Source organism: Drosophila suzukii, chromosome 3 (genome assembly GCF_043229965.1).
Source record: "Drosophila suzukii chromosome 3, CBGP_Dsuzu_IsoJpt1.0, whole genome shotgun sequence".
Taxonomy (NCBI): domain Eukaryota; kingdom Metazoa; phylum Arthropoda; class Insecta; order Diptera; family Drosophilidae; genus Drosophila; species Drosophila suzukii.
The window spans coordinates 71279576-71302622 of record NC_092082.1 but is presented as its reverse complement, the minus strand read 5'-3'; the positions used below and the strand labels follow the sequence as shown (position 1 = coordinate 71302622).

The 23047-nt window shown below is 41.2% G+C and overlaps 8 protein-coding genes across 10 annotated transcripts; 5 read left to right on the top strand and 3 right to left on the bottom strand.

Moving 5' to 3' along the window:
- The first annotated feature begins 143 nt into the window (after positions 1-143).
- Positions 144-704, top strand: LOC108018307 (uncharacterized). The gene is made up of 2 exons (XM_036818855.3): positions 144-312; positions 456-704. The coding sequence occupies exons 1-2, from the start codon at positions 218-220 to the stop codon at positions 664-666; spliced, it is 306 nt and encodes a 101-aa protein (XP_036674750.1). The 5' UTR covers positions 144-217; the 3' UTR covers positions 667-704.
- On the bottom strand, positions 699-7478 carry LOC108018310 (ras guanine nucleotide exchange factor glfB). Of its 3 annotated transcripts, none has more exons than XM_036818850.3 (9): positions 7396-7477; positions 6601-6706; positions 5463-5848; positions 4952-5377; positions 4428-4556; positions 2251-2578; positions 2101-2192; positions 1912-2041; positions 699-1649 (listed from the first exon to the last, which is right to left on the bottom strand). In XM_036818850.3, exons 2-9 carry the CDS (start codon positions 6686-6688, stop codon positions 1531-1533), a joined length of 1698 nt encoding a protein of 565 aa, XP_036674745.3. In that variant the 5' UTR covers positions 6689-6706; positions 7396-7477; the 3' UTR covers positions 699-1530. The 3 variants fall into 3 exon arrangements, with proteins under 3 accessions (XP_036674745.3, XP_036674746.3, XP_036674747.3); XM_036818851.3 differs by having other exon boundaries at positions 4952-5344; XM_036818852.3 differs by lacking the exon at positions 4952-5377 and having other exon boundaries at positions 7396-7478.
- An 856-nt stretch (positions 7479-8334) lies between these two features.
- LOC118877900 (CLIP domain-containing serine protease HP8) lies at positions 8335-9980 on the top strand. The gene is made up of 3 exons (XM_036818411.3): positions 8335-8439; positions 8666-9227; positions 9381-9980. Exons 1-3 carry the CDS (start codon positions 8376-8378, stop codon positions 9844-9846), a joined length of 1092 nt encoding a protein of 363 aa, XP_036674306.3. The 5' UTR covers positions 8335-8375; the 3' UTR covers positions 9847-9980.
- Positions 9981-10109: 129 nt separating this feature from the next.
- Positions 10110-10582, bottom strand: mRpS21 (mitochondrial ribosomal protein S21). Its single transcript, XM_017085836.4, has 2 exons — positions 10335-10582; positions 10110-10274 (listed from the first exon to the last, which is right to left on the bottom strand). Exons 1-2 carry the CDS (start codon positions 10479-10481, stop codon positions 10158-10160), a joined length of 264 nt encoding a protein of 87 aa, XP_016941325.1. The 5' UTR covers positions 10482-10582; the 3' UTR covers positions 10110-10157.
- A 117-nt stretch (positions 10583-10699) lies between these two features.
- Positions 10700-14153, top strand: Droj2 (DnaJ heat shock protein family (Hsp40) member A4-like). Its single transcript, XM_017085834.4, has 3 exons — positions 10700-10857; positions 12147-13262; positions 13522-14153. The coding sequence occupies exons 2-3, from the start codon at positions 12162-12164 to the stop codon at positions 13630-13632; spliced, it is 1212 nt and encodes a 403-aa protein (XP_016941323.1). The 5' UTR covers positions 10700-10857; positions 12147-12161; the 3' UTR covers positions 13633-14153.
- Positions 14154-14598: 445 nt separating this feature from the next.
- On the bottom strand, positions 14599-17682 carry LOC108018312 (WD repeat-containing protein 36). Its single transcript, XM_036818508.3, has 3 exons — positions 16406-17682; positions 15917-16348; positions 14599-15857 (listed from the first exon to the last, which is right to left on the bottom strand). The coding sequence occupies exons 1-3, from the start codon at positions 17562-17564 to the stop codon at positions 14671-14673; spliced, it is 2778 nt and encodes a 925-aa protein (XP_036674403.3). The 5' UTR covers positions 17565-17682; the 3' UTR covers positions 14599-14670.
- A 981-nt stretch (positions 17683-18663) lies between these two features.
- Positions 18664-20219, top strand: LOC108018295 (uncharacterized). The gene is made up of 3 exons (XM_017085821.4): positions 18664-18871; positions 19527-19899; positions 19956-20219. The coding sequence occupies exons 1-3, from the start codon at positions 18707-18709 to the stop codon at positions 20117-20119; spliced, it is 702 nt and encodes a 233-aa protein (XP_016941310.4). The 5' UTR covers positions 18664-18706; the 3' UTR covers positions 20120-20219.
- A 1032-nt stretch (positions 20220-21251) lies between these two features.
- Positions 21252-22872, top strand: LOC108018286 (odorant receptor 67a-like). Its single transcript, XM_065866548.2, has 4 exons — positions 21252-22099; positions 22149-22350; positions 22411-22566; positions 22623-22872. The coding sequence occupies exons 1-4, from the start codon at positions 21252-21254 to the stop codon at positions 22674-22676; spliced, it is 1260 nt and encodes a 419-aa protein (XP_065722620.1). The 3' UTR covers positions 22677-22872.
- The last annotated feature ends 175 nt before the right edge of the window (positions 22873-23047 follow it).

Genomic DNA, 23047 nt, shown 5'->3' with positions numbered 1-23047 from the left:
AATGGACGGGTCATCAAATCAGGACGTATGTGATATCGATTTAAAGTTCCCACATATTATTGGTCTGCCGTGTGGTCTATAATACACGTATCTTTTGAACCGGCTGCCCCTGGCGACGTGGCCACAACATTGTCGGGTTCGGACCGAGGGATATATTTATGACAGTTCAAGTCATAATTCAGTCTCGAGAGGAGCCAATCTTCAAAGTAGTTCCAAAATGAAGCACCAACAAGTTACGGTGGACTATTGGACCATGTTTAAGACATCAGGGATGTGCCTGCTACTGGCTGTATGCGGATTTGTGCTCCTTAAGTAAGTCTATATCTAAGCTATAATAATAATTTAACAAAAATAATTCAGAACAAAAGAAGTACTACATTTGATATTATAGTTCTGACAATTTTATTCGAACATATATCTGGAAACCCTTTAATAAATTCCATATCTTTCATTAGAATGGTGCAAACCATTTTCTGGTTACCCGGACATCTGAAGAAGAACCAAAAGCGTCTTGAGGAACTGGCCAAACTCTATGCCAAGGATATTGGCGATGATGAACGGGCCGAGATAGAAAAACTCTTCAATAGTGACGAGCCCATGACAGAAGAACGAATTAACAAGTTGTTGGACAAACCGGAAACCACAGAGCCCAAAAAGGAGCAATAGTTTAAATAAATAGATTTTTCACATACTTTATATATATATATATATATATGTATTTTTATGTATATTGAGTGTATAATCGATAATTTGTTGATACAGGTTCTAGTTCTTATTTGCATATCGTATATGTAACTCGCAACACAATCAATCATTTAACCAATCCATCAATAATGCATGCAACGCTCAATTATTCGGGGGAGAACATATAGAGTAATAACTATGTACGACAGTCGCTCGTCTGTGGAGCGGTTATAACCATATTTGCTACTGATATAGGCGGACTCAGAGCCCTTTCCTGCTTCAATCGGTCGTCCGTGGCGGCTCATCGATTTTGCCAGCCACCTCAACCTCAACCTCATCGTCAATCTCTCAATGTATCTAACTAACAAACTCATATCAAATATAAGCAAGTGTGCCAATTCGTATGCATACCGTGGACGTATACATATAAGATAGTCTATTTTAATTTTAAAAGCTCAAAGGGGCGCAAGTCTCTCTCATCAGTTTTGTTTGGTTTTTGGTTCGGTTACTTTGGTTTGTCATTTTATTTATTTTTTGATTTTCTTATCGTACCGTAAGTGTAAAAGGTTCGTTCTGTGCATCTGCATCTCACATTGCCCTCTGCCTGACCAGAAAATATCACGGGAGTATTTTTGCTATATTACACGTAGGCTAATCCGTTAACCAAAGTGAAAGTTGCCAATCGATCGGGTGAACTTAGGGCCGAGTTGAGTCAAAGTTCCGAGAGAGCGCCTCCTTAGAGTAGCGCCGATCAGTGGATATATGCCATTTAGCTGATGCGGATTATGCGTGTTAACATATATTTATATAGGGATTTGTATTAATCTGTTAGCCCCCCACGTATCTCTATTGGCTGGGGGTATGCATTGGAAGCCTGTAAAATGGGTTGGCCAGATTAACCCGCGCCGCCGGCAGCAGTTCCGGATGTTCGGTCAAAGTGTCCGACAATGCGCTGAGCAGCACTCCTAAAAAATGGGGATTTTATTAAATTTAAGTATTTTCACAGAATGCTCCCTATCAGACGATTTTCTATATAATTCTCAGGGACGATTTTAAAGGGGATCTTCTACTTTTTTATCATCAGAAATTAAAATTAAGAAATTATTTATTACTCATACATATTATTTACTAACATATCTCATGATCTAGAAGACTGAAAAAGTATCTTTAAATTGATACAACACCAAATCGTCTGATTAAGGCTTATAAAGTTAATAGTGTACTCACTTAAAACTTTCTTCTGCAAGTCAATGGGTATGACACCCATGTTACCCTCGCGCTCTAGAAATTCGGTGAGCTTTTGCAGCTCCATTTGGGCCTCATCAGATCCATGAGAAAGCGACTGGGCAAACATTACCTTAAAATGATATATCATATATTAGCAGCCCATATTTCTGTTACATTTTTTGTAAATACCTTTGCCAGCTTGTAGAGAATCTCCTCCAGGGAGTATTCATTGTATAAGTATTCCACAATCTTAGCCCGACCCTCGTCATAATCATTTACATCTGAGGAATTAGATACAACTTTGTAATATTTGTGAATATATATCATGTTATTACCCACCTTGCTGTGCCTCGCTGTCCAAAACTTTGAGTTTGTTCCAGAAGGTAAAACTATCGAAATTCTTCGCGGGCAGGATTCCTGCGCCTCGTGCGATACCTGATTCCAAACCGGATTCGTGGACTTCTGGGAAAGGCTTTTCTGTGGTTGTACTTGTTGTTGTTGTGGTAGTAGTGGATGTGGTTGGGGGCGTGGTTTTGGGTGGACTGTGCCGCTTTAATTGATTCTGGCGAACCTCCTCGGGGAAAATTCGATTGGCGTAGGACCGCTGCAAGAACTCTATCCCCAGCCGAATGTCCTGCAGGAATTTTAGAGCGCTCTCCCGGGTAATCTACGAAAAACGATGAGGCAGAGCTTATTAAATAGTCAGTAATATATTATTAGCTAGGAAGCGGGTGAAATCACCCGTTTCAAGAGAGAGACATTTAAATTAGTTAAGCCGAAGGTTATATCTACACCATGGTATGCATTTTTACATCATTTTGGCCCTATATACCCCGTATTCAAACTATCCGGTAAGTCTTATACATACACAAAATAATAACACAAAACTAATAAAATCTTACTAAAGTGTTAGTATTAAAGGCAATCAAAAATAAGCGAAAAAAAAATTAAATGAGACGACTGAGACCCATAAATGTAACAATATTTTTATTCTTTAAAAATTTTTTGTGGGCTTGGTATATATACATACGCTTATTATAGATTTAAAAAAAATATCCAAATATAATACAATATTACTAACCCTAATAATATTTATAATACTTTTTTTACTTTACTATAAATTTAAAAAAAAAATAAACAACACAATTATATTAATAGCCCTTAATTTAAACAACCCGAAAATACAAAAATAACATGCTGTTAGTAACTCCATTGACATCCAATAATTAATGGCAAGGCAAAAAATGAGACTTAAGAATTACACAACAATGAATCAATACTTACAATCATAAATGAAATTGTTATAAAATAATTTCGCTAAAAATAATAATATACAAAAAAAGCGTACCGAAATTTGAAGTTTGAATGGAATTTATTTATTTAAAGTTTGTGTAGTACTTATAATACAATTTTTACTTATCTTAAAAACCCTGCAACAAAAATCCCATTTATAGTTATGAATGAAATGTTGTTCAAAAATTTGCGTAGTATTTATAGTACTACTTTTTCGTATCTTAACATACAGCAAAAAATTACGCAAAATTCCTTTTATATTACCAAGCTCATTGACGTACTAAAAAAAAGGCAGGGCAAAAGTAGAGGCAGCGATTACACCAGAATCTGGCAATATTTGTAGTAATGAATGAAATCATATTAAATGCTATTCAACTCAAGTTATTAATAAAAGTAATTAACGTTTATACTATATATGACAATTGCACAACAGCATTACAATATTTCTAACTCTAATAAAGCATGTCTTATTTCTTGATAAGATAATGGAATAAAAAACAATGTTATCGCTAAAAGTTTTTTTCTAGCGATCGGTATATAAAAGCTTTCGATTTAGCGGTGGGAATCAGTTCACCTTCGACAATCAAGCAGAGAAGTTCTCTCATTTGTAAACAAGCAACTTAAATCGAAAAAAACAGATAAATATGGAAGCTCCCCAGCAAGAAAATCGTAAATTTGGAATGTTCCACTGTGGTCATCATAAGGATCCCCATGAACACAATGGACATCATGGACATCATGGACATCATGGTCATCATGGACATCATGGTCATCATGGTCATCATGGACATCATGGGCATCCTTGGCACTTCGGACACAATTGGAACCATCCTGGGAATCATCACCACCACCATCGTTCGCCACCGTTTGGCTGCCACCGCCACCACCATGGACCACCAAAATGCCATCAGTATTTTGGACCACCGCTCATAAAGTCCCACGGATTCAGCCACTATTACTACCAGTCGATGAAAGACTAAATACGATGATGAAATTCAACCCACAAATCTAAACAGACGCCGAAAAACTGTTAATAACAACCCAAAGTTAGTCATCTGATGTGATCTCTTCTTGAGGAGTAGTTCTTATTACACAAAACACTTTTAAACTAAAAAAAATAAATAAAAAAAACCAGCCCAAAAAAAATGTAAATTACACTGTTTTACCATTTAATCTATAAAGCCTCAAACCTGTTTTATGAAATCTCATAACATGCCACTTACCACCTTTCCCTCAACCAGTTCCTCCACAGCTTTTACCACAGCGGTTTCATCGCCAGTCCAGAAAATGTACTGAGCCATATCAAACGAAGAGTACTGACCATTCGGACTTCGCAGCAAGTTCTTGGCGGTCTGGAAAAATAGATTAAAGATAGAAAGGAGTTAAAGAGTGTTCTTAGCACTGGAACTTAAAAGAAATGAGAGATTTGTGAAGAACATGGTGGATAGATCTGCATCCCTCATCAAGTTAGTTAGGATTGCATTAATGTTTCGGGATGTTAGGATGGGAACCAATTTTGTTTTGTCGATTTGACCAATAGTTTTTGTGTTCATTTTTAAAAAGTATATCTTTTGAATATCACCAATTTACTGCCAATGATACTTTTAGAAACTTCCTCAGAAGTTTGCCAATCAATAAGTCAACAAATTTTGAGTGGGTTTTGCCAATTAAATATAGATTGATCCTGAGCTAGCCAATATTTCATGTCCGAATGCTGAATGATTTATCTGTGATTAGTTATAAGAACCTTGGCCGTGATCTTGGGCGTGCTGGACCTTCGCTCCGTGGTTCGGGCCACCACATCGAAGACAATGTCACCGATGGTCTCCTTGTTCGATTCGTGTTGATTTGGCTTGGACTTGGGCGGATTTAGGGCGGTCAGTTCGGTTTCGGCCACTTCGCCGATGGGATCCTCCGCCTCAACTGGTTCTCCGGCCACATTTGGCGCTGTTTCCGCTTCCGTTTCCGCGGCTTCTTTAGCTTCCGCTTCCGCTGGTGGTTGGGAATCGGCTTCCGGCTCGGCTTCAGCCGGAGGAGCTGCCGTCGTAGTCGTGGTCGTGGTGGATGTGGTTGTGGTCGTGGTCGTTGGTAGCACCTCTGGATTTTGGCCAAAAGCTAGACGAGCCGCCCCGTAAAATGCCTGTTGGTTTTTGGGTGGTTTCGTAGATATACACTTGGATTTTGCAAAAGAGGATTTCGGATTTTACCAAGCGGCCTAAAGGACGATTTTCTAGCGGGGATTGGGGATGGGCACTTACCTTGGCATGGGCCGTCGGCTCCACCACGGTTTTGATCTGCGTTTTTGGCTCCTCCAGCTGTGACCTTTCACCCTCTTCCTTGGAAGTGGCCGTCGTTGTGGTGGCCGATGTGCTAGTGGTGGTTGTGGTCGAAATTAGAGGCGTGGCCACCTCCAACTGCCTCTCCAAGTCCGGCAGAATATTCGCATTCGGATTTGAGCCAGGTTCGGGAACGGCAGCCACCTCCTCGACGCTCTCCTTGGTGGTTGTGGTGGTGCGGGCGGTACTTCCGTCGTGCTGCCGCTTGGCCACCACCGCTCCCGGTTCATTTCGCAGCTGGTCAAGCTCACTCACATCGTCCTCGATTTGGGGGAAAACAGTGTCACCGCTGCTTCGTTTGGAAGGATCTGATTTGGAAAATGGTACAAAAGTTATCCAGCCCATCGAATTAGGTGGATTTTTATTTTTTTTATTTCAAAAAAGTTACCTTTTCCGAAACTATATTATCAGTAACACTATATAACAATGAATTCTTTAAACCTATTATGTACAAGGTGCATTTAAAAACATGGATTAAAATTTAAAAACCTTTTTTCTAGATATTTGCATAAGAAATCATTAAAACCAGGAAATAGTTAATCATGTCTGTGTGAATTTAAAGGCCTATGGTATTAAATTACTTACAATGCCATAAATTTTAGAATAAAGTCGTTATATTGTATCTTAAGAGATCTTTTTATACCTTGATTCTAATCTAATAACTAAAACTAGCAAATCTCTTAGTTTTTGAAGAATATACCATCTCAAAGAAATATTTAAATATGAATCACATGGGTTTAAAAAAAAAATGTTAAATGTACTTTTCTGGCAACTAAAAGTATGCAGTGAATAAAGGATAACCATCTTTCTAAATAAATTGATCATACTTCTCAGTTTAAAAATATATTGTTGGATACTTTTGATACAAATATAAATGTCAAATATATTTTAACTAATTAGGTAATTATATTGATTTATAAAAGTTTCTATCTAGCTGCATGAGTATATGTATAAACTTCGGCTTTCTGTGCGCAAATCTGGGCCGGTTTGGAATGCAAATCAACCATTTAGAGAGGGTAAACGATGGGGGTCAAGGGGTGCGAGCGAGTGCGGTACTCACTGTAGATGTAGGGCAACAAAGCCGGATATGCCTGGGCCATGCAGATGCTGGCCAAGAGAAGGATGGCCAACAGATTCCTCGAAGCCATGTTGTTTTAGCCCAAAAACTGAAAGTGACACAAGACGTAATTCATTTGATTAGCGGCCAAGATTCGATTACACCAAAAAAAAAACAAACACACGCACAAACACAAAGAAAAGCGTAAAGGAAGCGCAAAAACAAGCACAAACAACTTGGACTCTCTCATACACACACACAACCATAAGGAGAGAGCACGCACATACATATGCAAATCACGCTAAAAATAACACAAGAAATCGATAAGACAACAACAAAAGCGAACACAGTAAAGCAGTGGAAAATAATAAAAACGCCAAGAAGCAGGCAACACAAAATAACATGCCAACTTTGATGCGAATACGAAACACACACAGTCACATACAGTCACAAACACACACACACACATACACGAAGGCTCAAGTGTAAATTGAGTAAATTGGCCGCATGAGCGAATTATCGATGCATTCGGGGAGCACTTAGGCACGTTTGGGAATCCATCGAATTAAAGGGCCACCGGAGAATATCTCAAGCATCTGCACTAGCCACTTTCAAAACCACACACACGCACACACACACACAACAGCACACTCACTCACTCACAAAACAATGCAGTTTATCGAACCAATAAATCGCGCACTTAAGAAAGTAACCGAACAACTGCGCTAACTTTTCATATACTATAAATCACGCCTCCAAAAATCGACAAAACTTTTGGGTAACCAAAGTCTGTTTTACCTCTCAGATTTCTGGTTATAAGAAAGCGAAAACGCGTCTGCTGCGTTCAAGGAAAGAAAGTATTCTAAGCCGAACACCGTTAGAAAACGGTGGCCACATAACCCAAAGCTCTCTCTCTCTCTCTCTCTCTGTTGGCCAAATAAAAGCTGCCAAAGTTATTCTCTTAAAGAGAGGAAAGAACCTAGGTTGCCGTTAATTTTTGAAATTTCTTCATAAGAACATTAGTGATGGAATTGGAATTTCCTGGATTTCCCCGGGTTAAAAATAGCGCCAAATTCTGGACTTGTACTTTCTCATGCATTTTTTTATATGGATGATATAATATTCATTGGTTGTCAGTCAACTTAAAGTGACACCGTTGAAAAATATATGAAAATATATAATTTTAAACAAATGAACAATAAGAAATTGAAATTGAATAGAGATCCCATACCCTTGGCCAAGGACAAATATGTTATATTATATTATATTTTGGAAGGCATAACTCAATATATTCCTGAAAGTGTCAAACATGTCAAAAAGGACAAAAGATACAAAAACTCCTTAGAATAACATAATTTTCCTAGGAAGAACATAAAATTACTATGTTACTATTTTAAAAAGGAGGGAGATGTTTCGGCCTTGCTGTTTAATCACGTGTGTAATCCAAGTGCCTTTGAAGTGCCAACATTCTGGTAGGAAACATTAAGAACTGTCATTCGTATTTTCAGTTCAAATCGGCCTCTCAGTGCGCTTCTTGACTACGTGCCAATTCGGCCATAGTGATGCCCATTTATCAAAAACAGAAATATTCAATAACTTTGTCATCAAGACTGTATGCTACTTATTTTAAAAACTTCCGTTGATGAGCAATAATTAAAGTACTATTTTTACTTCCACAACAAAAATTACTCAACTTATGAAATTGTAAATAACGAAATAAATAGCTGCGACAAAAACTATACAAGTAACAGTTTTGTTTCAAACCTTCACGAATCAACATGTTCTTTGGAACAAAAGTGTACAGTTTGCTTCTGCTGCAGTCTTTTTTTCTGCCGCATTCAGGTCCTTACATTTACATTTTCCTAAGTCCTAAGTTTGAAAAATGTGTTTTAAAATATTCTGAACATTAAAAATATTTACCGGGGCTTACAAACCCATTGCATTTCTTTTGATCCACTTATACAAAATGTTTTGAAAATACAATTTAATGTCAACTAAACAATTTTATTAATAGTTCTAGGCATATATACCTGTGTACAATAATGCAACATTTTTATTTATATTATAGCGACCTATCGAACACCACGAAGTTTATGTAAAGCCGATGAGGATTGTAAACCTCTGAAAGAGTGTCCCGACTTGCAAGTGTTTAACTCCAATCAAAATGCCGACAATGCGATGTTAAGGGACAGAAAATGCTCCAATAATTACTGGAATCCGAACTTGTATTGCTGCCCGAAGCCAGGAAACTTTTTACCAAACACAACCTGCGGAAATAGAAGTAAACGAACGAAAGGCAGGAAGGCAGGTCTCAACGAGTTCCCCTGGATGGCAATGCTTTTGTATCTGAACAATAAAACTAAACAAATGGAACCCCACTGTGGGGGCTCCCTGATAAACAACTGGTTCGTCCTGACCGCAGGCCACTGTGTCCATGTTAGTATTTATAATATTGGCGATCTTCAAAAAGTGCGCTTGGGCGCACATTACACCGATCCGAATAGAAAAATGCCGGGTGCTCTGCCTATTGTTGAAATCGACGTGGATCGAATTATAAAGCATGATCAGTACTTCCATTCGACTAGTTTTAGGAACGACATAGCCTTGCTGCGACTGAAAATGCCAGTACGGTGAGTATTTAATCATAGACGACATTTTTCCATAGTTGTAATCCACCAAATCGTTTATGTCGATCTTTTTTAACTCCCCATATATTGCCGCATCTACAATATGTATGTTTTTTTATTCCCCCTGATTCATTGATTGATTTTCTATCTACTTAGTTATTCGGTGGCAATACAACCGATTTGTCTTCCCACCGCGGAAGCACCACATCATGATCGAATTTTTGAAGCAGCCGGCTGGGGAAACGGAAGTCCAGTACTGGTGCGCAAATTCCTCAAGGAAAATCTTCCAAATAATACGCTATGTAAAAACGAGGCATTTGTATCAAAATTACAAATCTGTGCAGGTGGTCGCGAGGGTGGAGATGATTCGTGTAAAGGTGATTCTGGCGGTCCCCTGATGAGCACCACAACAGAAAATAAAACACTTTTAGCCGGCATCATATCCTTTGGAAAGAAAGGCAAGGCATCTTTTTACACAGACACTAGACAATACCTTACATGGATAAAGAAGAAATTGGAGAAAGATACAATACAAAATGTAACAAAATATCCCAGTTTTAAACAGTTCAAAAGTCAAGTACAAAATAAGAAAAAGAAACATTGGAAATACAACCTAAATTAAATTCTTTTGTAAATACTAAATTTTGTAAATATTATAGTAGTATTATTTAATATTATAGTAATCCCACAAACCACCTCAAATTAGTTTAACACTAATTGTTAGCTTTAGATAAATAAATAAATTAAAGGAATAAAAAATTATTTAAGAAAAGAATCAAGTATTCCAAAACTTTTAACGGATTAAAACTCAACTAAGAGCAAACATAAATGTATTAATTTTGAATCATGAATATGAAAGAATACATATGCCATATGGAAAAACTATTGTCTTTTCTTACATTTTATTGGCAGAAAAAATAACATTAACAAGCACTAACTGCATCCTGGAAAAGGTTCGGTGCGATTTTTGCGCAATATGAACTGGATTTTTCGGTTCATATCCTCATTGTAGATGGCCTTGCACTTTTCGAAATTTATGCGGCGACGCACCTAATAAACAGTCAAAAGCATTATAAACAAATAACTATCAATCGTTATTCAGAATCCCACCTGATAGGGCTTTTCGTAGAATCGCGTGCGGCGGAATTGGTCGAGGAGTTCCTCTTTTCCCAAAACGCGGTTCAACAGACGACACGCCTCCTCCACATTGTTGTTTTGCACCAGAACGGTCCGGGCCAGAAATTGCACGTGTCTCATTTGGGCGGCCGGGTTTTATTTCATAAAATCAATTGCAATTGTTTATTAAATAATCAAGTTCAGAGCAGTGTGACCGTGCTGTCTGTTCTTGAAAATCTTACGAGTAAACCAGGGGTGGCAAACCGCCAACTGCTGCGAAAGGCAGAAAATATAAATGCCCTGGTCTGTCTGTATAGATATTTATTTTAAATCAAAATATCGATATATTGATAACTTAAATATTTTTCACATCCCTGTTTTCTTCCTAGCGTGGCGGCCATAGTAAGCTATTGAAAAGCAGTCGACGTGAATTAAAATTGTTGTAAAAGTGTAACCTCAAGGAACCCGGTTGCGAAAGTCTCCATTTGCTTTAGACACGACACGACACGAGGAAAAGGTGAGTGGCGCTGCGGTGGGTTAATTTCAATTTCCACCTGATTTTGCACATTTTGCTTCGCAAATGCGTTTGCCACAGCGTGTGTGTGTGAGTGTGTGCGTACTTGGTAGACACACTTCCTTTTCGCTTGGTTCTTTTTCTTTACCGTTAAGTAATCAGCGATAGTGGTTTTTTGCCAAAGATTTCCCCTTGATTTTCTGACTTAGTTTTGCAAAATCGATGGCCCTCTGGTTTTGCGCCTCCTTTGTTCAAATTGAATTATTCTGACGCAGCGTCTTGCGCGGCACATGTTGGTACCCATACCAGCGCACCTTCCTGCATATGTGTATGCCCTCTATCTTTGGCCAAAAATGTAATTGATTTAGCTATTCAGTTGCCTTCTAAAGCTATAGCAGATTCTTGAATTGATTTCCATTTTTATTTTCGACACTTTGCCCTTTCCCCTTTAGTCTGCTTTTCTCTTGCCCGTTTTCCATTATCACGCTCTCTGCTTTGCGGTCGCCGTTCGGTAAACCAGGGCTGCATTGCCCTGACGAAAATTTCTAGAAACTGTGTATATGTGTGAGTGCGCTAGAAAGAGAGCGAGGGGTGAAGGTGTTGGCAAGGGGGGTAATGAGGGGGAGAGAGAGCGTCAGCTGCTCGCCGTATTGAAATACGAAAATTGTTCTAGAAATCGGCAAGAAAACGTCGCAGTTATTTTTGCAAACACATGGCGGCTTTACGACCTTGAAACCGGGGCTCTAGCTTCCGGGAATGCCCACCCTTCAATCACTCTCGTCGCCAATTTGCACTGCAAAAAAAGGCTGTTGAATTCAAGACGAGAGCTGTAGAAATCAATAAACAAGTCGAAAAGTTTCTGAATGTTTGTTTTTCTAGAATATTCACTATCCCAACAACATAACAAATCGTGGGAAAAGTAATTCATAAAACGAATGTGATGAGTAATATAAATAAATTACATACCTTTGATCTATAATTTCAGTTGGGGAGCCATTCCCATCCCTATAAACGTCATATCCAAAGCAAGACATTTAAACAAATCGTTTATAGAGCTCAGATCTTCTCTAGCTGCCATAGAAACCATCGTGGTTTTTTAAACCCAAATTAGATTAGTATCAATATAAATTTGTACATTTTCTTTGGAAAAAGCCAAATTAATACAATTGGTAAACGTACTACATATACAATAATCCGAAAGTCGGAAAACTTTAAAGAAAAAACTATAAATCCATGCCTGAATCTAAATTTTTCCAGCTCCCAGACAGTAATCCTCTTTTCTCTGCTTTCAGTAAACAGCAAACAAGATGGTCAAAGAGACTGGATACTACGATCTGCTTGGCGTGAAGCCCAATGCCACGCCTGAAGAGCTGAAAAAGGCCTACCGCAAGCTGGCCCTGAAATACCATCCCGACAAGAACCCCAATGAGGGCGAGAAGTTCAAGGCCATCTCGCAGGCGTACGAGGTGCTCTCGGATGCGGACAAGCGTCAGGTGTATGACGATGGTGGCGAGGCAGCCATTAAGAAGGGTGGTGCCGACTCCGGGGACTTCCGCAATCCGATGGACTTCTTTGAGAAGTTCTTCGGCGCCGGATTCGGAGGCGGTGGCGGTGGACGCCGGCGCGAGAGACGTGGCAAGGATGTAGTGCACCAGATGTCCGTGCAGCTGGAGGAGCTGTACAACGGAGCCACGCGGAAGCTGCAGCTCCAGAAGAACGTGATCTGCGACAAGTGCGAGGGTCGCGGCGGCAAGAAGGGCAGCATCGAGAAGTGCATGCAGTGCCGGGGCAACGGTGTGGAGACCCGCGTCCAGCAGATCGCCCCCGGCATCATGCAGCACATTGAGCAGGTGTGCCGCAAGTGCTCCGGAACTGGTGAGACCATTCAGGAGAAGGATCGCTGCAAGAACTGCAGTGGCCGGAAAACGGTGCGGGAACGCAAAGTACTCGAAGTTCACATCGAGAAGGGAATGCGGGACGGCCAAAAGATCGTGTTCACGGGCGAGGGCGATCACGAGCCGGAATCTCAGCCGGGTGATATTATTATTCTGTTGGACGAAAAGGAGCACGCGACATTTGCCCATGCCGGACAGGATCTGATGATGAAGATGCCGCTGCAGCTGGTCGAGGCGCTCTGCGGATTCCAGCGAATCGTCAAAACTCTGGATGATCGCGATCTGATCGTGTCCACGCAGCCCGGCGAGGTAATCAGGCACGAGATGACCAAGTGCATTGCCGAGGAGGGTATGCCCATCTTCAAGAACCCCATGGAGAAGGGCATGCTGATCATCCAGTTTGAGGTCATCTTCCCGGAGGTGATTAACCCATCGGTGGTGCCCACGCTGAAACAATGCTTACCGCCGGCGCCGGAGGTTGACATTCCAATCGATGCAGAGCAGACGGTTTTGGTGAGTATTTTACATGAACTAAAAAACACAGAAAAAAATATAGGGGCATAACTCTTAATAAATGTGCATTAAATTCCAATTCAACTGTGAGAAAAAAGAAAACTTGACCAATTTTGTGGAATTATTTGCTTTAAAAATTAACTTTAACATCCCCTAGGCCAAAAGTTTCTATAGGAGCTACGCTTTTTCATTAGATATCAATAACACTTAGTAAACAAAGTATTATAATTTTGCTAATTTATAAATTTGTCTCTCCCAGGAGGACTTTGATCCCAAGCAACGCCGCCAGCAACACCAGCGCATGGCCTACGATGAGGACGATGGTGGCTATCAGGATGGTCCCCGTGTCCAGCAGTGCACATCGAGTTAAGCGCCCCCGCTGCGTGCTGCACCCCTGGAACCACACAACCCTAATAATACCCCCAATCAACAAGCAGTAATAATATGTAAACCAGCTCCCGGAACACTGTAACTGCGCTTGCAATGGCCGAAGAACTCCCAAAAAGCACCCAAACACACCATCCAACACACACTAGGAGACCCAACCAGTCGAGATCTAAAGTTATTTCATGCAAGCTACGATATTTAGGTATAAATCAAAGGAACTTATCAGATATATGCACTATGTCTATAACGCGTGGTTGTTTGTAAACCAATGGGACATTTTTTTCTTTTCGTTTATGTTGCGTTGGATGTCAAAGAATCGAAAACGGAAACGGAAACTGAAACTAAACTAAACTGAAATTGAAAATCAGCCGCCACTAGAAACCGTATCTAAAGTCCGCGCCAGCGAACGCGTCTAGGAACAAGTTTAAGTTATTTAATTCCAGCATAAATAAAAGCGTTAGTTTAAACGGATATAACAAATAAATAATTAATACACAATTTCAACCCAAACGCTGTACTTTGTTCTTCCCGGTTTTCCTGTTTCTCATGCCCCAGCTATCTGCTGATTCCATAATCGCTGCACAGTCATCTGGGGTGTGAATCATTCTCCGAATGCCAATTGGAGATATCTTGAATTTGGATGGCACCTGTATAAGTGCCTGGCGTGATTAAATTCAATGGTGGCCACTTTTGGGTACAATATTTAAACTGCTATCTGGGATTAGTTGTAGATAAAAAGCGAGTCGTCGATAATTTTGAAAATCACTTGCAATTTAGCGATTATTTCGATATTCGCTACCTGTAAAGTATATGCAATGGGCGGAAGAAAGTATTACCCTCTAACCATGTTTTATAACCACATGAAACTTCTTTGCTATGATCGTTTTTACGATTTTTCTTCATCTGCAATTTTGATCGTATACAAACTTTAAGATATATAAATATACTATTATTTAAAAGGTCTTGTAACTTTATTTACAAAATTTGATGGTGAACTCTAATAATATGTAGGTGCTAGAAGCTAATGCGCGAAGTTCCGAAGGGCAGCCACAACTCCAGTACCGTAGATCAGCTTCTCCTCAACGCGCTGCCAAGCCTCCTGCTGCACCTGGGCAACGCTGCGCAGCGCCTTCACCAACTCCGCAGACTCCGTCAATCCGAGGCCGTGGGATCGCAGGAAGACACTCAGATAGGATTGAGCCAGCTCAAAGTTCAGATTGGTGCCAAACATGAACTCAACGAGTTTGAGGAACTGGAGCATGGCGAGGAGAGTACCTCCAGCATCCGGGTGTAGTGATTTGATCTCAAAGTCCACCATCGAAGGACCCAGTTGGGTCAAGTGCGCCACAGCGGGAGCGAAGTCCAGGCTGTCTGAAGTTTCCTCCAGCAGCTGGCCAAAGGCAGTTAGATTATTGAGCGTGGAAGCCTTTCGGATACGGGAGTTGTCCTCTTCCTTTTGCCCATTCTGCACATCGAAGCGCAGCTCAAGTCCCGAAACGGTGGGCAGGAAAAAGGGAGCCTGCTTGGGTGCCTTTGGCGGAGCCTTGGGTTTATTGCGTTGTTTGATGAGCTCCAAATCCAATAGGTTCTGCCAGCGAGATGCAGCCAATCCGGATAGCGTAATCAACTCCTCGGACAGCTGGGTTGGAGTTTCGTACTTGGCATCGACTAGCTCCCCGAGATTCGACTCGTCCTCATCGTCGATCTCTAGCTCCTGCATGCCATCCTCCAGTTCCATGGCATCGCACACATTTGTGGGCAATCCCACATAGGGAGCCGGCTCCAGGGGATCGATGGAGCGCAGGGAAACCTGATTAAAGAGTGTCTTGTTTGCCCATAGGTAAATACCGAGAAGGCCAACATGTGCGGTTGCCAAAAAGTCACCATTGGGCGACATACTCAACGATATACAAGGCGTCTGCACCCGGAAGTGATCCACCATATAGGAGGAGGGTATGTCCCACACCTTGATCGTGGAGTCCATGGCGGCGGTGATCAGCCAGCGACTGTCCGGACTGAAGGTGAGGTCATTCAGCTTTGCCGTGTGACCGATGAACTTGCGGACAATCACCCGCGTGTGCATGTCCACCACAAAGACCTTGAATGTTTCGAGGCCCACGGCCAGCATGGAGCTCTCGCGGTGCTGTCGCATTAGGGCAATGCCATCAGCCAGGCGTAAAATGGCCAAGGGGGCCAGGGGCTTGCCAACTAGAGCAAGAGAAGAATTTGTTGAAATTATGTACTTAACAAACGAGATAATTCCTTACGCTTTCCTTTGAACGGCCAGAATTTGAGCAAACCCTCCGAACAGCCAGAGATGACGGTCTGGTTGAGATTGTCGCTAGCCAAGCCGCGCACTGCCTTCTTGTGGCCCGGCGAACCGTAGTTAGTTCGATGGATGCCCGACTGGATATTGAAGCGCTCGATGTCGCCACTGCTGTAGCCGATAATCACGAAGTTGCCGCAGTGCGTCAGCACGATGCAGGTGGTCTCGCTTAGGAAATTCGTGCGGTTTTTATTCTGGAACTGCTGGGGCACCAGACGGTGCTCGCCCATGCGGTTCTGGTTGAACGACCAGGTGGTCGTCTGAATAATGCCTGCATGAATGGCGGCAATGTTGTCCCACTCCTTCTCGCGGGCAGTCTCCGAGGTGAACTCTAGAATGGGCGGCATGCCATACTTGTCGAACTCGAAGCGATCTGCAAGAAATGTTAATCTATTAAAAGGACATTTTTAGGATAACCAATAGAACTTACTCTTCTTTTTAGTAACCTCTTGCCTGTAGGAGGCTCTGCCCATGCTCTTGTTCAGCGACTCGGAGAGGGTGGAGAACACCCTCATGGTGCTGTCCTCGCCGGAGGAGAGGATGGAGACTCCCGAGTTGCCGTGGTAGCGGATGCAGAGTGGCGGCTTTGTGTGTCCCTCGCGAATCCTCAGCTGTCTAGCCCCACCGTCCGGCATATCGAAGATGAACATCTTCATGGAGTTGTCTGGCGAGGTGGTAAACACCACGGGCTCGCTGGGCAGGCAAATCGCCGTGGTCACCGACTCCTCGTGCGCGTGCAGCTGACCGGCCAACTTGCGCTCCTCCAGATTCCAGAAGGCCATGTAACCATTGCTACAAGCAGACACAAGGATGGGTGGGCCATCAGTGCGAAAGGCGAGGCTGGTGACCTGGCCCCAGTCTTGCTGGAAGCGCATCAGCACCTCGTCGAACTTCAGGTTAATTAGGACGATGGCCCCGTCTCCATGACCTACGGCCACAACATCCAAAGCAGGAGCTGGTTCGATGCAGGTTATCCTGCTCTCGTGGTGGCTCAAAGTGCACACCACGCTGTTCTTCTTGATGTTCAGTATCTTGAGTTGTCCCTGCTGCGAGCCGAGCACGATTTTGTTGATATATGTGGGTGGATGTGCCACCGCCGTGATTTGGAACTCCTCGGGCCGGAAGGGCACCTCCAGATAGACATCCTCGGTGGGAATATTCCACACCTTCAGCACATTAGCCCGATCGACGGCAATCAAATTGGAGCCGAAAGGCAGCAGGAGGTGGACATCCTTCTGGTGCCCACGGTAAACGTGCCGGATGTGTTTGCCAGCCCGCCAGGCGAAGATGCACTTGTTGCTTGCCGAATACGTATGCAGGCGATCGGTGGCCAAGGCCGTAATCTCGTCCGGATGCAGGCCGCTCACGTGCAGCAGCCGGAAGTGGTTGGCGGTGTACACCTGGAAGGATCTGCCGATGCAGGTGATCAGCAGAGTGTCCCGGCGACGTTGAATGTAGCGGGTGACCGCTGGAACCTGGTTGCTCACGTAGCCGAGGGCTCGATTCCGCCGGAAGATGCAGCTGCTCTCCTTGAACACGGACTTCCGCTCCTCCGACTCAGGCTTTTCATCTGTCTCCAGGTGCGTCATTGTAGCGTCTTGTTCGTCCCTTTTCCTTGATTTTCTATTATAAATCCAACGATTTCTGCAACATGCCGAAATGTTTACGGACGAAACACGTGTGGTGCAGTGTGACCGCAGCGCAAAAATACCAAAAATACCAAATTAAAACCCATCGTTTTCATTAGGGGTATTTGTTAATAATAATTTCGAGGAAACCGACCAGTTTCGTGGTGAATTCCAATTTAATATTTGAAATACTAACTCTTTAGATTATCCATTTCAAATTGAATTGAAAAACTGGTTTCTAGTAATAAAGTAAGAAATAAAGGGTTTATTTAAGGTACTAAGGTGTTTTAATAAGTTTTATTATTAACAATTGAAAGTAAAGTACAATTACGATTATATAAAAATGCTATTTTAAAAATGTATACGAAATCTAATCGTTTTAAGAAATTCGGTATAATTTTTTTGGAAGTGAGAATAATGAATAAAACTTGCAATACCAATTTTAACTAAGTAAATGTTAAAAATTATATGAGTACAATGTGCTCCTGAAACTTTTAGAAAGGGTTTATATCACTTCAATCAAAAAGTTACAAAAGGATCGACAAAACTGTGATTACTTGATATTACAGCCCCTTAGAGAAAAACCAACACTTCTTGATCAGATATAAATATATTTAAGAAATTTCAAAGCTCCTTGATTAGCCTTTAAGAAATTTAAGGAATTTATGAAAACCTAAACAACCAATACCCGACCGACAAGCCGTTAACCCAAAACAAACCATCAATGAGCAACACTTGAGATCAGCTAATTCAATAAACGAACTCCAGATTGCACAAATGTGATTAGGAATATAACAATATCTATCCTACTTAAATGCGGCCTTTTGGACGACCGACATTTTTTTGAAAATTTCACTATGCCAATCGAAGATGGTTATCCGGGGGTCTATCTGGAGTGTTGATTCTGCGGATTTTGACCGGTACGAGGAACTGCAATTGTTATTATTTATACTGAGTGTTATCATGCGTTCTTATCGCCATGAGAGCTACTGTAAAACTCTCAATTCGAAATGGATTGATAAGTCCGGCAGGAGCCCATATAAAACCTGGTGCGTCCATGCGTGTGGCATTGTGAAAGTGAAAGCCAAATATAAATATACGCCATGAAGTACCTGCTCAGCGTGACCTTGCTTTTGGCCATGGGGCTGCAGCAGATCGATGCCCACGGCATGATGCTGTCCCCGCCCAGTCGCTCCTCCCGTTGGCGCTACGACGGATCCGCCCCCCAAAACTGGAACGACAACGAGCTCTTCTGTGGCGGCTTGTATGTGAGTGGAGGATCTGCAAAATAATACCATACTTGAAAAAGGATTTAGAAAAATTTCGAATAGGTCTTGAGTATTTAATAGAATTCTATGGATTCAGAAAAGCTATTGTACTTAAATTATAAAGAGTGCTAATATTTCGTTTTCATTCGGCTACACCCAAAAATATTTCATTGGTAAATTGTACTAATACAGATAGTAATTTTATTATAACAAATGGTTTTCTATCATCAAGAATGGAAGTATTATATATTATTTGGGTTATTATTTAATGGTAAAGGTTATATAAAATAGTATCGTTTGTGTATTTTGTTGTTGTGAGAGCTAAAATTGGCAATTCCACCAATGAATCTATTTTAATATTATATCTACTTATAGAAAGAAAGAAAGATCAAAAAACAAAAACGAAATCATACTAGATTCCGAAGAAGAAAAAATATAAATGGTATAAACAGTCAACGTTTTGTAAGGTATTCCAACCAAAAGTTCTTAAAAACTTATTTTGCAGTTAGTCAAAAGGATTTCTGTCTATATTGTTTACAAATTCTATTTTTATCTACTAGATATTATATAATATCTTGTCATTTAAAAACACTGTTTATATTTTTGTAATGAGTTCTTAAGATTAAAACATTTATGTTTCTCTATGACTCCGTAGACCCAGTCCAATAACGGAGGTCGATGCGGTCTGTGCGGCGACAACTTCTTGGATGGCCAGCCCCGCGCCAACGAGATCGGAGGAAGTATCGGTGGAGCCGGCGTGGTGACCAGGAGCTATGTGGCCGGCAATGCTATCACCGTGGCCGTGAAGATCACCACCAACCACTTGGGCTACTTCGAGTTCCACCTGTGCAATCTGGATGTCTTCGGTGGCGAATCGGAGGAGTGCTTCGAGCAGAACCGCCTGCGTTTCCCCGATGGCAGCGAGAGATTGGAAATTGGCCAGCAGAGCGGTGAATTCGATGTGACCTGCCTGCTGCCAGAGGGCCTGACCTGCAATCACTGCGTCCTCCGATGGACCTACGTGGGTGGTAAGTTTTCAAAATTTAGGATTTGGATAATTAACCGAGTGATACTCATATTGCAGCCAACAACTGGGGCATCTGCGATAATTCCGGCAACGGAGCCCTGGGCTGTGGCCCCCAGGAAACCTTCAAGAACTGCGCCGATGTGAGCATCAACTGGGGTCGCAACCTGGTCAAGGAGCTGGTCAGTGGTGGCCAACCTGTGGCTCCCATCGAGGTGGTCTGAAAATCTGATTAGCCAAAATTCGACGAACTGCCAATTAAGTCTGAAAGTGCTACAAGCCAAAAAGTCAGCCAAAGTTAAATAAATACGTGAACATTATAAACATTATTCCATGGGGTTATTGGAGGCGTTCTATCATCATAAATTATTTATAAATCAGCTTATATAAGTTGATTTACTTAAAAGTAAAAACTAAAGCTTTATTTACCAATCAATATCAATAACATCTCATTTTGATAATTAAGCATATTTGCAACTTCAATGATTGTCATTCAAAATCCCGAAAAGGCTCATTATCATAATTGATGTGTTTTCTGAGTTTATATTGACTGATTATTTCTATTATTTACTCCAGCATTATATTGGTTGTCCTCCTTTTCTATACACACTTAATAATGGTGTATCCATGACGCAAGTAGTGTTGTGCCAATAAAACACATATGGCTAACCACAAGAGGGTTTAAGGGAAAGATACACATAAAAAAAATTTTATGTGAAAAATTTTAAGTGCATTTCATAGCAATTTTAGCTAAATATGTAACTTATTTTGTATAAATATATGCAACGAAGGTGTGATATTTGTTTTTCCTATAAAATATAATATCTTTCTTTATCTTTATTATCAACACCTTCTTTTTGATCCCTTAAAGATTTTCGGTCAGTGCAAAAGGGCTGAACTAACCGCAAAGGAAATGATAATGGGTTCCGGACATTTTTAAATTATTTGACACGAATATACTTTACCCTTCACTTCTCAATATTTTTTTTTAAACAAAAAGGAACAAGTAGAGCTAAACATTTTATTATCTAGGATATTCAACACTGATTATTTATCGTTCGGTTTCTTAAGAACAATATTATAAATTCGGTCGGAAATAGGTGACACATAAATTTTTATTTGTAATACAGTTCCAATGTAAAAGTTATAAGCGGTTGCATATTGAAGGAATAATCCTAACAATCCCAATAATAAACATTAATGCTTGTCCTAGAACTTTTTTTAAGTGCACGCACGGGTTTTGAATTGAATGAATTCTTTAAAGGAAAACTTGTGGTTTTCGCACATCGCCTAGACTATATAAACCATTCAATTTTAGCTCCCACAAAATTGTGCAGTGAATTCAGCTTGATCAACATGAGCATTGACTTAAAAAAGAAGATTTTCGCTAAAGAGATTAAAGCCGTGGAGAAGTCGAAGGAGGTTTTTCCCGTAGCCGATGACTTTCTAAGGCTGGCCAGATTTTTCTTTCACTCTATTGGTGTGGAACCCTACGAATCGGACCAGGAGACGAGCTTGGGATTTCGACTGTACCTTGTATTCCACGTAATCAACATGTTCTTTATTTATATCTTAATGATGGTGTTTGTGACGAGCTCCGTGGGTCCCAATGCGGATTTCCTCCATATATCCATGGTCGTGGGCTATATCACTTTCGGCAATGTTGGTGTCCTAAAGATAATCGTTGTTCAGTTGCAAAAGCGAAAGTTGAGCAGCCTGGTGCGGCACATGAAGTCGTTATTTCCACCGCCAGTTGCCAAGGTACAGGAGCAGTATGCTGTGGGACACTATATGAAATTCTGCAACCGGATTTCGAAGGGCTTCGCATTTCTTCTGACCACTATGGTTATTACGAACAGTATTTCCGCCATCGCACAATATGCAATCCAAAGTTTTTGGCTCCACTCGCCAAATGCCGAATTGACTTTGCCCTATGTGTCTCTTGCTCCCTGGAACTGGCGCGAAAGTTGGAAATTCTGGCCGGCCTATTTGCTTCAGTCCATAGCAGCTTACACCTGCACTTGCGGCTATATATCCGCCGATCTCATGATGTTCGCCGTGGTCATCCAGGTCATCATGCATTTCGATAGATTGGCCAAGGCTCTCAGGGAATTCAATGTTCGTAACAATCGTGATGCCAGTGGAGCTGAGGAGGATTTAAAGGACTTAAGATCTCTAATCGCTTACCACATCCAAGTACTCGAGTAAGTTTATCAACGAATTTCGGTCAGAGACAATAATAATCTCTTACAGAATCACGGACCTTATGAACAATGTATTTGGGGTGGCATTGCTCCTGAACTTTATCAACTCCTCGCTGCTCGTTTGCAATGTGGGATTTCAGCTGACTGTTGGTTTTAGTTTGCTGTATTTCGGAAGACAGGTGCTAATCATACTCTCTGCTCTCGTGGAGATCTACCTCATCTGTTCCTTGAGCCAGATGCTGATCAATGCGGTCTGTTCTGTATTCTTCATAATGCTTTCATAGTGATTCATACCGAAATTATATTTGCAGAGTAATAACGTTAGCTTTGCTGTCTACGAAATGAACTGGATGGAGTGTGATGCTCGATTCCGGAAAATGTTACTATTTATAGCTATGCGGGCCCAGAAGCCCGTCTGTCTACATGCCACTGTATTTCTGGACATATCCATGGAGACCATGAGCTCCGTGAGTTTCCGTGACTTTTAAGTTGTAATAGTTGTTTACATTCTATATATTTTCAGTTCATGCAAGTGTCGTACAGGTTCTTTTGCGCCATTCGAATGATGTATCAGTAGATGGAGTTTAAAGGGTATCATGAATCAAATTACATCATAAAACCTACTGAAAAGTGGATCTAAGTCGAAAATTTGGGTCAAATGGTAAATAGATTTAAGTTTATAGTGTAGCTCAAAAAGGTAAGCAAAAAGCTACTAAAACAAACGCATATAGTCAAAGTTTGGATTCAAATGTTAAAATAAACATAAATTAAAACAATGAAAGTAATTCTTTTTATAGCAGAGTAGATTTTGCGTTTTTTAACTATATGGGCGACGTGTTTGACAGACAATTCAAGTAAGCTCCCAAAATTTGGTTCACCCTAACGAAAGCTAATGTGAAAAGGCTTCACTGAACAGAGCGCGCACTGTAATGTTAATGTTAAGCTTTG

What these genes read in the sequence shown, in the direction of transcription:
- LOC108018286 (XM_065866548.2), top strand. Translation starts at nt 21,252, where the DNA reads ATGAGCATTGACTTAAAAAAGAAGATTTTCGCTAAAGAGATTAAAGCC. An exon ending in GCCAGATGCTGATCAATGCG is followed by an intron (nt 22,351 to 22,410) that starts GTCTGTTCTGTA and finishes TTATATTTGCAG; the next exon opens with AGTAATAACGTTAGCTTTGC. An exon ending in CCATGGAGACCATGAGCTCC is followed by an intron (nt 22,567 to 22,622) that starts GTGAGTTTCCGT and finishes ATATATTTTCAG; the next exon opens with TTCATGCAAGTGTCGTACAG.
- LOC108018310 (XM_036818850.3), bottom strand. Translation starts at nt 6,688, where the DNA reads ATGGCTTCGAGGAATCTGTTGGCCATCCTTCTCTTGGCCAGCATCTGC. An exon ending in TTTGTTGCCCTACATCTACA is followed by an intron (nt 5,849 to 6,600) that starts GTGAGTACCGCA and finishes TTTCCAAATCAG; the next exon opens with ATCCTTCCAAACGAAGCAGC. An exon ending in CGCCCAAGATCACGGCCAAG is followed by an intron (nt 4,557 to 4,951) that starts GTTCTTATAACT and finishes CTATTTTTCCAG; the next exon opens with ACCGCCAAGAACTTGCTGCG.
- LOC108018312 (XM_036818508.3), bottom strand. Translation starts at nt 17,564, where the DNA reads ATGACGCACCTGGAGACAGATGAAAAGCCTGAGTCGGAGGAGCGGAAG. An exon ending in AGAGGTTACTAAAAAGAAGA is followed by an intron (nt 16,349 to 16,405) that starts GTAAGTTCTATT and finishes CATTTCTTGCAG; the next exon opens with ATCGCTTCGAGTTCGACAAG. An exon ending in CTGGCCGTTCAAAGGAAAGC is followed by an intron (nt 15,858 to 15,916) that starts GTAAGGAATTAT and finishes CTCTTGCTCTAG; the next exon opens with TTGGCAAGCCCCTGGCCCCC.
- Droj2 (XM_017085834.4), top strand. Translation starts at nt 12,162, where the DNA reads ATGGTCAAAGAGACTGGATACTACGATCTGCTTGGCGTGAAGCCCAAT. An exon ending in ATGCAGAGCAGACGGTTTTG is followed by an intron (nt 13,263 to 13,521) that starts GTGAGTATTTTA and finishes TGTCTCTCCCAG; the next exon opens with GAGGACTTTGATCCCAAGCA.
- LOC118877900 (XM_036818411.3), top strand. Translation starts at nt 8,376, where the DNA reads ATGTTCTTTGGAACAAAAGTGTACAGTTTGCTTCTGCTGCAGTCTTTT. An exon ending in TTTTTTTCTGCCGCATTCAG is followed by an intron (nt 8,440 to 8,665) that starts GTCCTTACATTT and finishes TTTATATTATAG; the next exon opens with CGACCTATCGAACACCACGA. An exon ending in CGACTGAAAATGCCAGTACG is followed by an intron (nt 9,228 to 9,380) that starts GTGAGTATTTAA and finishes CTATCTACTTAG; the next exon opens with TTATTCGGTGGCAATACAAC.
- LOC108018295 (XM_017085821.4), top strand. Translation starts at nt 18,707, where the DNA reads ATGAAGTACCTGCTCAGCGTGACCTTGCTTTTGGCCATGGGGCTGCAG. An exon ending in TCTTCTGTGGCGGCTTGTAT is followed by an intron (nt 18,872 to 19,526) that starts GTGAGTGGAGGA and finishes ATGACTCCGTAG; the next exon opens with ACCCAGTCCAATAACGGAGG. An exon ending in CCGATGGACCTACGTGGGTG is followed by an intron (nt 19,900 to 19,955) that starts GTAAGTTTTCAA and finishes CTCATATTGCAG; the next exon opens with CCAACAACTGGGGCATCTGC.
- mRpS21 (XM_017085836.4), bottom strand. Translation starts at nt 10,481, where the DNA reads ATGAGACACGTGCAATTTCTGGCCCGGACCGTTCTGGTGCAAAACAAC. An exon ending in TCTACGAAAAGCCCTATCAG is followed by an intron (nt 10,275 to 10,334) that starts GTGGGATTCTGA and finishes ACTGTTTATTAG; the next exon opens with GTGCGTCGCCGCATAAATTT.
- LOC108018307 (XM_036818855.3), top strand. Translation starts at nt 218, where the DNA reads ATGAAGCACCAACAAGTTACGGTGGACTATTGGACCATGTTTAAGACA. An exon ending in TGCGGATTTGTGCTCCTTAA is followed by an intron (nt 313 to 455) that starts GTAAGTCTATAT and finishes ATCTTTCATTAG; the next exon opens with AATGGTGCAAACCATTTTCT.